Source organism: Eptatretus burgeri, chromosome 5, assembly GCF_056783735.1.
Source record: "Eptatretus burgeri isolate ZD-2024b chromosome 5, Ebu_testis_v1, whole genome shotgun sequence".
In the NCBI taxonomy this organism is placed as follows: Eukaryota; Metazoa; Chordata; class Myxini; order Myxiniformes; family Myxinidae; genus Eptatretus; species Eptatretus burgeri.
Genome location: NC_140965.1, coordinates 113,668,499 through 113,682,635, shown reverse-complemented (window position 1 = coordinate 113,682,635; position 14,137 = coordinate 113,668,499). Strand labels below are relative to the sequence as shown.

General features: G+C 45.7%; 1 protein-coding gene across 2 annotated transcripts in view; it reads right to left on the bottom strand.

Annotated features, from left to right (window-relative positions):
• Positions 1-14,137, bottom strand: part of SLC1A2 (solute carrier family 1 member 2) — a 76,266-nt gene that overhangs the window by 13,859 nt on the left and 48,270 nt on the right. The window contains exons 8-9 of one of the 2 annotated variants that reach the window (XM_085883390.1): positions 12,539-12,733; positions 3,495-3,629 (exon numbers count right to left, since the gene is read on the bottom strand). In XM_085883390.1, coding sequence (XP_085739516.1) covers positions 3,495-3,629; positions 12,539-12,733 — 330 coding nt within the window. Of the gene's footprint in view, positions 1-3,490; positions 3,630-12,538; positions 12,734-14,137 lie in introns of those variants that run through there. The other variant, XM_085883391.1, reaches the window with a different exon arrangement.

Below are 14,137 nucleotides of genomic sequence, written 5' to 3'. Positions count from 1 at the left end.
AATTATACTCTGATACTGAGAGTGCTGTGAGATGTGGGGGTACCATCTCCGACTTATTTCCAGTTGTTACTGGAGTTCATCAGGGGTGTGTGTTGGCCCCCACATTTTCAGCATTTGTATGGACTGGATTCTGGGGAGGATATCGGAGAGATGAAGCTGCGGTGCATCATTTGGGAATGTAAAGATCTCTGACCTTGATTTCGCAGATGATGCAGTCATCTTTGTGGAGACTTGAGATATCCTTTTGGGGGCCCTTTAGGTGCTGAATGAGGAGTCGGAGCCACTGTGATTACGGGTTTTGTGGGTCAAAACTAAGATCCAGGCTTTCAATGACATCTTGGATGCTGCTGTCCTGTCTGTACCTGTTTGTGGTGAGGATGTTGAGGTCACGGAGAGATTCACTTACCTTGGAAGTGATACTCATGTCTCTGCTGATTGTGATCAAGAGGTCAATTGACGTCTGGGTTGGGCCTGGGGAGTCATGGATTCAATGGATCATGGGGTGTGGCGTTGCCGGTATCTGTGCAGAAGGATGAAAGTCCGAGTCTTCAGGTCCTTGGTGCTTCCAGTCCTGCTCTACAGATGTGAGACTTGGACTCTGACCAGGGATCTGAGATGGCGACTTAATGCCTTTGGTACCAGTTCTCTGCAGATCTCTATATAATCCTTGGCTATCGCTGGTCAGACTTTGTGTCCAACGAGCGGTTGCTGAGAGAGACTGAAATGAGATTTGTTATGTGCATAGTCCATGATCGTCAGCTGTGGCTGTATGGACATGTGGCTCATCTTCCTGATGCTGATACTGCTCACCAGATTCTCTCAGCGAGGGAGTCTCTTGAGTGGAGGAGGCCAATGGGCCGACCCCGTGCCTCGTGGTTGTAGCAGGTTGATCAGCATCTCAAGGAAATGTGGATGGGCCAGGCATCTGCCTGGGGGATGGCCAGACGGAGGCCATGGAGTACTGGCGGACAGTGGACGCAGTGACTTGTTACTCTGGCGCATGCTACTATACCCGACCTGACCTGACCTTAGTTGTTGACCTTGGGCCTATGTTGACTTACTCTTTTTTCACTGGCTCAAACTATTTTCACTGGCTGGTTGTAATCTGTCAATTTGCTTCGTTATCGCGATGAAAACGAATTTCCTTCTCTGGATTGGCAATAATTTTATGGAGCAGCCAATAGAGACCGTCTGCTGCGACACTTTGATTTTACTCGGGGTGGATCATTTATACTCAGGGGTTGGACTCATCTGCTTTGAAAGTCAATGATATTGCACTTGATCACTTTGGCCATGTGATACAGCATTCTTCCTCCGTCATCAGAGTCCTCAGAATAGCTGTTGGTGGTTGTGCTCATGCCAGAGGTACTAACTATACTGGCCCCATGAGTGTTATATTTTTGGGGAGAGTTCATGACAACTTGAAGGAATATAGAGCTTGAATATGGATGCCCTGATTTTGTGCAGTCAAATGGTTGATGAAAAACAGTCACCTCTAAAGTATATATTTCCTCAGTTGTAGTTTGAGCCTTTGAATGTTGTTGCATTTTGCTTCCACTCCAATGTCTTGCGATACATCTTTACATCCGCTCAGTAATGCTGCCATGTTGACACCTTTTCTATTGTTGAAGTCTGGTGTGATCTCATCGGTTAATTATTCGAGGAGGTTTCATTCACCTTAACATTTTTCTTTTTACCTTCCTGAAACCCTGCAGATTTCACATCGCACTTGCTGATAGATCAAGCATAGCAGGCACTATTATACTTGGTTTCAGCTGTGAATGGTTTATTGCTGATTACCAATGCTCATCAATAGGTCATCATCCTACTTTACTTTTGCTGCTTTAATGATCTTGTCACATTCTTGGGATGTACCAGCAATGGCCCTCTCTTTATCTTTTGTATGAATTTGTTTCTTACACAATAGACAATCAAATACTGATGCAAAGGATATTGTTCACTGAGCATTCCATGTTCACACCAACCTGCCTAAGCCTAAGCATTTTGGCCTAGCCTTTGCAATCTGTGATATGACAAGACAAAGCAAAAACTCAGCATGATCAGCTTCATGCAACACTACGTTTCCAATGATGATGTGAAGGCAATGGATACAAATCTTACCAAAGAAATCCTGGCCAAGTCTGACTTACCTGAGGTGCTTTTACCATCCAACATCTCTCTGGATATCATTATCCAGGTTTGAAAAAGACAAAAATGACAAATGAAGAAACTCTTGATGTAAAGAGGACAACACATGCTACCACCTAAACTAGATTCGGTGGTGTAATGGTTGGAGTGTCCACTCTGACTCTGGAAGATCGGTCGTTTGAACCTGACCCCAGCCTTGTGATAGCAAAGACTTCAAAAATGATATGTGCTGCTTCCTTGCTAGTGCTCAGCAATTAAAAAGGATAGAACACAGACAAAACCAGAAGTTGGCAACCACTGTGTCCTTCACAAAGAGCAGGGAAGTTATCGCTTAGCACCAGATCACACGGTGTCCTTCATGAAGAGTAGGCGTCATCACTGACACCCTGAACAAATTACTAATTCTTGTGATCATCTTTTTTTTTTTTTTACCAGGAATAACTCATATTTCATTTTACTTTGCATTCCCAGGTCATGAAAGGAAAATGAACTTTGCATGTAAGTGATCTGCCTCTGGGCTACAAAGATATTTTCAATTCTGACTTGGTCAACTTTGAAGGGAACTCCCAAGGGAACACTTCTGATAAGAAATATGTTAATCGACCTTACTTGCATGATAAATACTGCAAAATGGCACCAAAAATACCCCCTGATAGGCAGAAACAAATCAGATGCAAAGAGAATGGCAGTCTACAGGCCTCTCAAGACTCGAGGGCCGACGCAGGCTCGGGTTGAGGATCAATGTGCAAGCTAAGCAGCCTCCAAGTCAGCTGAGACTACAGAGAAGACACAGGCTCAAGTTCAGGATCAATGTGCAAGACAAGCAGCCTCCAGGGCAGTTGTGACTACAGAGTGGACACTGACTCGGGTTGAGGATCAACGTGCGAGACAAGCAGCCTCTGGGGCAGCATCCCTTCGAAGGTGAAGCATTTCGATACAAGTCCAAATGCTTTTTGCAACGCCCAAGTTTGATAATGGAAATGTCATGCAGGAAATATATAAATACACATTGTATTTTATTGCATTTCTGTGAGCAACGCCGGGTACTTCAGTAAGTAAACTATATTGTTGAAACCCCTCTACGTTTCCAAAATCATTTTTCATACAATTATCTTTCGTTTTTGAAAGCAAGATTTCTTCTTTTTTTTGTATTGATAAATAATTCATATGAAATGACCCTGAAACAGCTCGATTGTTTTGTCATGATGTCAAAGAGAAGTCATGCTACCATTGCATATGCTAACAATAAAACGCTTACATCTTGCACCACTCCTTATCCACCTTATCTCCACTCAGTATTAGTAAGTGCCTGCATTGTCATCAGCTAAATGTATTATATAACTCACAGCAGCCAATCGACGGCAAGAAGAAGGCCGATGTCGGAGGATGGCAATCCCACAGCTGTTAGTACGAGGAGCATGGTGACCAAACCTGCACTGGGGACGCTTGCCGCACCAACACTTGCTAATGTTGCAGTCATGCTGTTGGTAAAAGGAAAGAAATCGGAGGTCATACCCAAGATCTGTAAGATTATAATCGACATCGAACTCGGTTAAAAAAGTTTCAATACCATGTAGGAATTCAGAGAAAACTAGAGGCGCATGCCTCCACCAGGCTAAACGGTTAATGTTTGTATCACACCGATAGGCTGGATCTTTATCCGGACCATTCCTCCTTGTCACACACCAAAATCGAATTTGCTTGTTTTTGTCAGCTACCCAACTCATCTACCAAGTTTCGTCAGAATCCGTCCATAATGTTTTGACATATCGTGCTGTATATCGTTTTTGGCCATTCCATGCTCCTGTATATCTAACATCTCTCAAGAGTGAAGAATCACTTCAAAAGTTCTAGTATCTGGATCCAGATCTGGATCTTCACCAAAATCTAATCAATTCAACCTCATCACATACCCAACCTGCCCACCAAATTTCGTCTGACTCTGTCTTTAAAACCTTTTGAGACATCTTGCTCACAGACAAATATAGACAGGGGAAAACATAACCTCTGTCCACCTTTAGTGGCAGAGGTAAATATTGCAAGCAGGCCTTGCCATAATACTTTGGCCACCTGCATTGGTATACTCGCATCCAGCATTTTGGTGAAGAAAACAAATATAAACCGGTAAATAAATTAAATGTTCGGCTGCAGTACTTGGTTGAGCCACCTTTTGTACGAAGAGGAGCGGTTGTCCTGTTTAACATCAAATCATCAAAAATATGTATCATCATCCAGTCCAGCTCCTCCATACATTTGAAAGGTTCCTTTAATTCTATCACATTTGTGGGATCTGGATAGGTTTCTCTTCGCTGAAAATTCAGAGGCCCCCACTGGTGCTCAACCGGAATCACAATTTGGCTTTGGGGAATCCAAGGAAGACGTTAGTGCCTGCTTCCTCATCCAGATGCCTGGTGTTGGCTTAATGGTTAGGGTGGCGGGCTTTGAATCCGAGGGTCCTGAGTTCAAATCCCGCTCAGCTGTTGAATTAATACGAGGTGGGGTTAACTCGGCCTGCCATCCTTCCGAGGTCGGCAAAACGAGTGCCAGCATGCTGGTATACTGTGTCGGAGTAGCAACCTGTCCAGGATTGTGCCCAATAGCCAAGGAGACTGCTTAAGCAGCACAAACGCTCTGCACAGAGTGTGGTCTCAATCTCCTCCTCCTTCTCTTCCAGACCATGGTCATGTGAGAGGTGTGTTAGTGGGGACCATAATTAAGAACAGGGACATCAATTCTTAGTCAACCTTCATGGCCGTACATTGGTAGGCGATGCGTTTTCAAATTTCAAAGTGTCCATCACATTTGAATCATGTTGTAAAACTCAGGTGCAACAACATCAAGACCAAGTACTTTCCCAACAACCACACCATATCTTCTTATTAGGTGTTAAGAATTGCATAATGTATCAGTTGTGAAGCTGCAAGTTTCTGATCTGCATATATATATATATATATATATATATATATATATATATATATATATATATATATATATATATATATATATATATATATATATATATATATATATATACACTAGATTTTGCAGCATGCACTTTCTGATACAGGATATCATGTGGACTTGGGGAAATTGTTTAATTATTTTTCAGGTTAACCTCCAGGTGGAGCCTTGCAAGTTTTTCCAAAATGATGCCCATGACAAAGTGAGTCCAACTGGCTTCCCCAATTGATTTTTTGCTGTGTCATGACTGCAAGTCTCACAGTGCTTGTTAAATTATTGTCAGGAAGGCCAATTAAGACACCAGAAAGGGGGAAGGAGTATCTGTGTGCTCAAAGAAAGTACCAATGGAGTCCACCACCATAGACACGTTGGAAGGGTGAGAGTTGGGAAGTCTTCCCATTAAAGGTGACCCTCATAATATCCTGAAGATGTTAGTTAATGGGAACATGTCCTCACTGGAAGTGGATGATAAAAAAATTCCACCTGCCTCGTGATTACAAGAGTAGCATGAACGTGCCGAAAGTGAAGACCAGGAGTCCTGAAGTAGACATTGAGATGTGTGCCTACTCAAAATATAAGCCAGAAAGGTGTACTGCCAAAATATAACAGTAAGGAAAGTGTTTCTGTCCAAAATTGACACTGAAAAGGCTCTTTCTTGCTATTTCATCTCCGGTTTTTCTGTTGTCCCATTACTGTTTCATCCCCGGTTTTTCCTTCCTCTTCTTTTAGCCATCCTTCTTGCTGCGTTTGAGCTCGCATCCTGCTTATTCACCTCAAGTACCCTCCGCTCCTTCCCTAAAGTCTTTCATTCCTCCACGTACTCATTATTCCTCCAGGTGTTCCTCTGTTGTGTCCCTCTACAATACTGCCAATGTGTATAATGCTTTCCACTGTTCTTTTCTGTTATATTGTTGCGGACCTGGGGTCGGGGGTGGAGACCATGAGGGGTGGTTGGGCCAAACACTCCATCTGGCTAAGGCGGAGCCAGCCCTGAGTCGATGAAACCTCCGCTCACGTCCGTGGTCCCGAACACGTGCATAATGGTGACTGGGTCGAGTGAGGGTAGTGTCGTTGTTGTTGTTGTTGTTGTTGATGATGATGTAATAAACCTGACTATTAAATAACTCGTAGCACACATATGTAATTTCCATTTGACAAAGGGGATGGATTCTAACTATAAACACCTACTTATCGAAATAACTGAACTACGGGGACTCTGGCTGCTTGTGTGCACAAGGTTTCCAAATCCGTAGCAATATCTTCCACAATCTTAATTTAGGCTTGGACCGGTGTCAACACACACACACACACACACACACACACACACACACACACACACACACACACACACACACACACACGGAAGATTAGATAGCCCACAGAGAAAGAAAGCAGGTGAGGGAAAATGGCCTCTCAATACCTGGCATGGTCGGCAGACCAACGCAACTCAGAATGCTTCGGGAGATGTAGGTGGGAGGAATCCTGATTGTGTCGAAGATGCGGGAATGGGAGGTGTGGTGTAGTGCAATGTGGGGGGGGGGGTGCGGTGTCGTGCCAGAGGAAAATGGGATTGGGAGTCAGTGATGATGTTCTTTGTGCATCCAAAGAAGACTGGACAGAGGGGTAGAGAGAGACAGAGAGAGACAGAGACAGAGACAGAGACAGAGACAGAGACAGAGACAGAGACAGAGACAGAGAGAGACAGAGAGAGAGAGAGAAAGAGGGAGAGAGAGAGAGAGAGAGAGAGAGAGAGAGAGAGAGAGAGAGAGAGAGAGAGAGAGTGAGGAGAACAGATGCGTCAGGATAGGCCTGTGAATAGGCCTGTGGCACAGAGAGAGCCGACTTGTCTCCCAGAAGCGACTCGGAGATCTCCCACATCCAAGATGGCATACCCCCACCTCTGTGAAGCCAGGGCCATGAGAGAGCGAGAGCGAGAGCGAGAGACAGAGACAGAGACAGAGACAGAGACAGAGACAGAGACAGAGACAGAGACAGAGAGAGAGACAGAGAGAGACAGAGAGAGACAGAGACAGAGACAGAGAGAGAGAGACAGAGACAGAGACAGAGAGAGAGAGACAGAGAGAGAGAGAGAGAGAGACAGAGAGACAGAGACAGAGACAGAGACAGAGACAGAGACAGAGACAGAGACAGAGACAGAGACAGAGACAGAGACAGAGACAGAGACAGAGACAGAGACAGAGACAGAGACAGAGACAGAGACAGAGACAGAGACAGAGACACAGACAGAGACAGAGACAGAGAGAGAGAGAGAGAGAGAGAGAGAGAGAGAGAGAGAGAGAGAGACGCAGAGAGAGAGAGAGAGAGAGAGAGAGAGAGAGAGAGAGAGAGAGAGAGAGAGAGAGAGACAGAGACAGAGACAGAGACAGAGACAGAGACAGAGACAGAGACAGAGACAGAGACAGAGACAGAGACAGAGACAGAGAGAGAGAAGAACAGATGCGTCAGGAGAAAGATCCCCAACCAAGCTGTGTAAATGTCTGTATGTGTAGCGTGTACATCCATGAGTAGCTCTGCCTGAGCGTTCCCACCTCGTGATATGGCGCATTAACTCCTCAATTATTTGCTGGGGCATGTGGCAATGTGTGCTCCGCATGGTCCATCTGGCTGCACGGGGGTGACGGAACCTCAATAGCATGACAGGGAGTCTCGAAGGAGGGCAGTCGCCCTGGATCAGTTTCTCGAAGAAGAAGAAGACGAAGAAGCACGTTCTGGCAATCGCACACCAATAATGTTCTGAAGAAGAGCGAGACAGAGAGCGAAGAGACGAGACTAATGGCTCTCGCTACCCCTTTTATAAGCCCCGAGCAAAGGTTGGGGTGATGACTGGAAAGTGCCGTGTTGTGGCCTGAATCCTGCTCCACTATTGGACTGCAGTGGCCCTAGCTATACCCTGCCAAGCTCTGGGACCGGAAACCGATCAGTTGTCTACCAGCTTTGGTACGGCTCGGAGCTCCAGACTTAACATTGGGCATGCTCCCTGAGCCGGCACCTCGGCTCTGAACATGCACCAAGTGCAGTCTGAATGTTGAATCGCAGCGGACTTTCTCCGCCACCCACTGCTCCTTCATGGGCCAAAATGCAAACCCGGGACCTGAACCAAACCCCCAGATAGTCCTTCTTGTGGCCCCTCCTCATTGCCCCCAGTCTTGCCCCCAATGGATGAGGGCTGTATCAATTCCGGATGCTCACCCGGGACTTCCCCGGTGAGACTTTGCAGAGCGATTAGTCTCTGTTGCATGGTGGAGCATCGCGGGGCGCCGAGGACAATCCGATGCCGCATGGTGCTCCTCAAAATAGAGTGGAGAATTGTAGCGATGCAGAGGTAGGAGGGGGGTGTTGGAATATTTTTCCTGTGTGCGGGAGGCATTTGTGGTCAAAGTGGGGAGACTTGGTGAGCGAGGTGTGATGTAAGGTGGAAAAATAATGGCACGCATTCCCGTGGGCGAGTTGTGTAGTGTGCAATGGGGATGTGGAGGATCTGAGCCATGGGAGGCACTGTGGTGTGCTTGTAAACAATTGCCTATTGAATGGCGTGTGTTCTTGCATGCTTGTTATGTACTATGGTTAAAAGGAAAGGGTTGAAGTAGGGATCAGAGTTATGAATCAGAGATAGCTACTGGACCTAACTATGAGACGCAGGCAACGCACTTCATCCCGTTAACCCACGAAACATGAGGGGAGGACTAACTGCACGAAGACTAATGAAATAACTGCCTGGGGATCACTGTATGTTGGGTGCCATTGCCGTAGAGGCATGTGGTTTTGCAGAACTGCAAAAATATGTTCAAGCTCTTTCAAGAGCCTCGACTTTGAAATCTGTCTGAAAGTGATGTTGGAGATTGCATTGGTGCCTCCATAAAATGGACACCAAGTGATGCTTACCAAAATGTATTCCAGGAGGGTCTGCTCTTCAGAAGTGTACACAGAGAAGATCCTTCCACTCCGATGGACAGTGTTACTTTCCAGAGGATGGTGTGGAGAGTGTCCATAATCCTGGGTATGCAGCAACGAATACTTACCGCAGCGAGGAGGTTGGAAAAGGCAATTGTCATTCAGGTCAGGTATGGGAGCATGTGCCAGAACAGCGCGTCGCTGCGTCCACTTTCCGCCGGTACTCCAGGGGCCTCCGTCTCGCCATCCCCCAGGCAGATGCCAGGCCCATCCCCATCTCCTTGAGATGATGGCCAACCTGCTGCAACCACGAGGCACGTGGTGGGCCCACTGGCCTCCTCCACTCATGAGACTCCCTCGCTGAGAGAATCTGGTGAGCAGGATCAGCGTCAGGAAAACGAGCCACATGTCCATACAGCCACAACTGACACTCACGGACTATGCAGGTAACAAATCTCATCCGAGTCTCTCTCAGCAACCGCTCGTTGGACACAAAATCCGACCAGCGATAGCCAAGGATTCTCCGAAGAGACCTGGTACCAAAGGAATTAAATCTCCGTCTCAGATCCTTGGTCAGAGTCCAAGTCTCGCATCCATAGAGCAAGGCTGGAAGTACCAAGGACCTGAAGACTCGGACTTTCGTCCTCCCGCACAGGTACCGGCAGCGCCACACCCCATGATCCAGTGAATCCATGACTCCCCAGGCCCGACCCAGACGTCTATTGACCTCTGACTCGCAGCCAGAAGAGACATGAATATCACTGCCAAGGTAAGTGAATCTCTCCACGACCTCACCATCCTCACCACGAACAGACACAGACAGGAAAGCAGCATCCAAGGTGTCACCGAAAGCCTGGATCTTAGTTTTGACCCAAGAAACACGTAATCCCAGTGGCTCCGACTCCTCATTCAGCACCTCGAGGGCCCCCAAAAGGATATCTCAAGTCTCCGCAAAGATGACTGCATCATCTGCAAAATCAAGGTCCGAGATCTTGACATTCCCAAACGATGCACCGCAGCTTGATCTCTCCGACATCCTCCTGAAAATCCAGTCCATACAAGTGCTGAAAAGTGTGGGGGCCAGTACACACCACTGACGAACTCCAGTAACAACTGGAAATAAGTCAGAGATGGTACCACCACACTTCACAGCACTCTCAGTACCAGAGTAGAGTTCAGACATCAGATAGATCAGTTTTGGTGGCACCCCATGAAGACCAAGAATCCTCCAGAGGACATCCCGATTCACTGAATCGAACGCTTTACAGAGATCAACATAGGCTGCAAGCAGCCCCTGCCGAAACTCTTGTCTGCGTTCGGTGAGGACACGAAGAGCAAGGATACGGTCAATCGTTGACCTCTTTGGTGTAAAGCCTGACTGCTCTGGACGCTAGTGCTCAAGCAGATGGTGGCGAACCCTATCAAGAATTATCCGAGCAAAGACCTTGCCCGGCACTGAGAGCAGCGTCACCCTTCGGTAGTTGTTGCAGTCTTGGCGATCACCCTTCCCTTTCCAGAGAGGAACAACAAGGCCCCTCTTCCAATCAGTTGGGATGATGCCTGTGTTCCAGGCAGAGCACAAAACTGCATGCAACGACACGAGTGCAGCATTTCCACCAGCCTTGAGAAGTTCAGCATGGATGCCACAGATCCCTGGAGCTTTGCCCCATTTCAACTGGATCACCGCAGCCCGTGTTTCAACAAGCGAAGGTGGACCACAGTTGATTCGAGGGTCAGCAACAGGAATTGTAACACCCTTGATGTCCAACTCGACAGCTGGGGGATCAGCCTGGTACAACCGCTCAAAGTAACCGCCCCAGCGGGCCTTCATTTCAGACTCCTCTGTCAAGAGCCTACCACTCTCTGCTCTAACTGCATTGCTCCGAGGGATGGGCTTGGATGAACGCAATGCGCGAATTCCCCTGTAAGATGAACGCAATGCGCGAATTCCCCTGAATTCCCCTGTAAGCGGGACGAGAATCACCTGTCCACAGGTGATGCTCTACCCCCTCACTGAATTCCTCACACATAGGCCTCCTTGTCCACCCTCAGTGCAAGTACAGTTTTATGCCTCAGCTCCCCGAACAGCTCAGCTCTGGCATTCAGCCTGGCCCTGCGACTCTGTTCGATGGTATCCAGTGTTCCTTGAGAGACAAAATTCTTCTTTGCCCTGCGGTGAGTTCCAAGACATCCACCGGCAACATCAAGGACGGTGGTCTTGAAGGCACTCCACAACTCTTCAGGACCCCCCCCCCAAAGCACCCAGACCCCCCAAGTGTCCACTCAGCCTGTTCGCAAACTCCTCAGCTACTCTCTCATCCCTGAGCATGCCAACATCCAGCTGAGGCTGGGATGGGACCAATCTCCAGGATTTAAGGTGCAGCTATAGAGTTGCTACAACAAGCCTGTGGTCAGTATTGAGGAACTGAGCACTCCGGTAGACCCTGCAGTTCTGGGTCATCCTCCAACGACCATCAATGAGGACATGGTCAGTCTCCTTTGCCACACCGAGAGCGTTGGAATACCAAGTCCAGCGATGAGCTTGTGGGCGCTGAAACCATGAACCAGCCACCCTAAGTCCATGACTTCTTGCAAAGTCAAGGAACTTAGTGCTATTCTGGTTCATAGTTCCTGACCCATGGGGACCAACACACACCTCATAACCATCCCTATCAGTTCCAGTCGATGCATTGAAATCCCCCAAGACAAGAAGTGTATCTCGTCTGGGGCACTGATCAACCACAGACTCGAGCATGGCGTAGAATCCATCCTTCTACGCGTAGCGTAGAAAATGTCATTTCAGGGGAAATTTGCTGATCTATACTTTACTGCTTAAGTAATCATATTATAGGTCTTCATCAGGGCAATGGCCACTGATTACACAATTATTTTTAGGAATCTGGTTAAGGTAACGCATTAATCAATAACACTGGCTCATTGTTCATCCTTTTTTGTTCCAGCTTCATTAAATCTCTCTAAGGAATCGATACGTACCTGAGTTTATCCTCGCTTCCATACTTGGAGCCAATAATTTGTTTTTCTGCCATTAATTTCTCACTGTGGTGTTTTGTCTTTTCTTTGTCCTCCAATTTTATTCATGCTTTATTTTGACGCTGACTATCTGTCTCATAATCCTGTGTTTAATTGTTTATATGAACCATTCCTGTGTTGGCCAGTTTGACATTACCATCTTAAGCACTTGGCTTTGACATTCCACTGTGGGCACATGGTGGAATGCCAAGTTCAAATACTATATATTATGTTTATTTGTCCATTCTCTTCTGATGTCTTTAGGGGAAAAATGGGAACAAGAAGCTTTGTGTGGATGATGCTCTCTCACGGTGGCATGCTTTGTCTTTATTTGCTTGTAAATATTTTTCATTGGGAAGTGAGGCTCATGCACAAGCCTTGTTATTTGCAATTTTTTTTTTAAAAAAGGCAGAAATTCAGTCAGTGTAACTTGTCCAAAGATAAAATGAAAACACTCTTATCAAGAGACTCTGGGTTGGAACCTTACCTGACTGTGATGATTTGACCTCCGTCTAGGACCACACCATTCATCTGTGCAATGAATATTGCAGCCACGGCTTCATACAGTGCTGTTCCGTCCATATTGATCGTAGCACCAACAGGTAATACAAATCGTGTCACCCGCCGATCAATGCCCAGGTTTTCTTCCAAGCAACGAAATGTGACTGGTAAGGTACCAGCACTGCAGAAACACGTTCGCACCAAATTAACCGGCTTCTCGAAGGAAATTTGGCCTCAGCAATGAGAGAAGTTTTTAAACGATGAACCCAGAAAGGGAGAAATGTTACTCAACTTTGACTTTGCCGAAGTAACCATCTATTTATTACATTTGCAAGGGAGAGGGAAGGAGAGGGACAGATTGGTCTATTGAATCATCACATGCTTGGAAAGGGGGAAGGTTAGTGAGCCGACATATGTATTTGATCATCAGATAATTGCAATTAAAATCATATGAATTTTTATATTTTTATATTATTTTAATTCATTGACATTTGGAGACGATAAGGTTTTATGTATGTGAAGTACAAATACAGAACCTACCTTTCACAACTTTAAAAAGGGGGGAACAAAGCTTATATCTAACCATGCACCAAACTAAAACAATGAGAAAAGCAAGGAGTAAACAATGGAAAGAAAACAAATGAACAGGAAGCTCAAAATAACTGAACACCCAATAAGATTTGATAAACAACAAGAGAGTTCATAGAACACCTTACCCTTCAACTTACCCCACTGATTATAAAATGAGTCTGACCTAAACACAGAGTGACCACATTCCATCAAAAATGAAAGGTCATGACAAATTGTCAAGTCTACTTAACGCCGTATATAGTTCTCAGCTCTGTTTTCCAGCCACTGATATCTTCATCAGATTGTCAACAGACAGAAAGAACAACATTTTCTCATTTGGTGTGTTTGCACAATGGCGAATTAAAAAGTGGAGCCTTATTTGCAGGATTATCAACAAAGTTTGAGAGGTATGAGAGAATGATTGCACGTGGGGATGATGTCAGGTTGCAGTGGTCCATGTTCAAATCAGCACTTTACAGTCAACCAGAATTACTCAACACATGCGAAGTGAAAAGCAGGGTTAAGCAATTAGTTCACTTTGTCTGTCTGTCTGTTTGTCCACAAATGACAGTTTATGTTTGAGGAACAACTTGATTTGAATTTAATGTTATAATTTGAAAACGAATCGGAACATGAATTGGAAAACAAACCTGTAGTTTATCAGTACTTTGGCTCTGAATTCGTCCCGATCGCGCATGCGCAGAGGAGTGAGATTTTTTTTTTTTACTCTGTCTGAAAGTCAAACGAAATTGAAAATCATTTCAAATATGAAACTTACCTTTTATAAAGGATGTCATGAAGGACACAAACAACAGGCACAAATAACTAATGCAACGTGTTAAATAAGATCGTGTAAAAGACGCTGCCTCAATGGTGGTAAACTTCCGAAAAATGTTTTCTACAACCATTAAAATCTGAATTTTATTTCAATTGGATTACATACTTGAACACGGTAGGACACAAATTGCCCAAATTGCCATGTTGGCACTTTCAAAAACCTTTTGTTTAGTCGTAC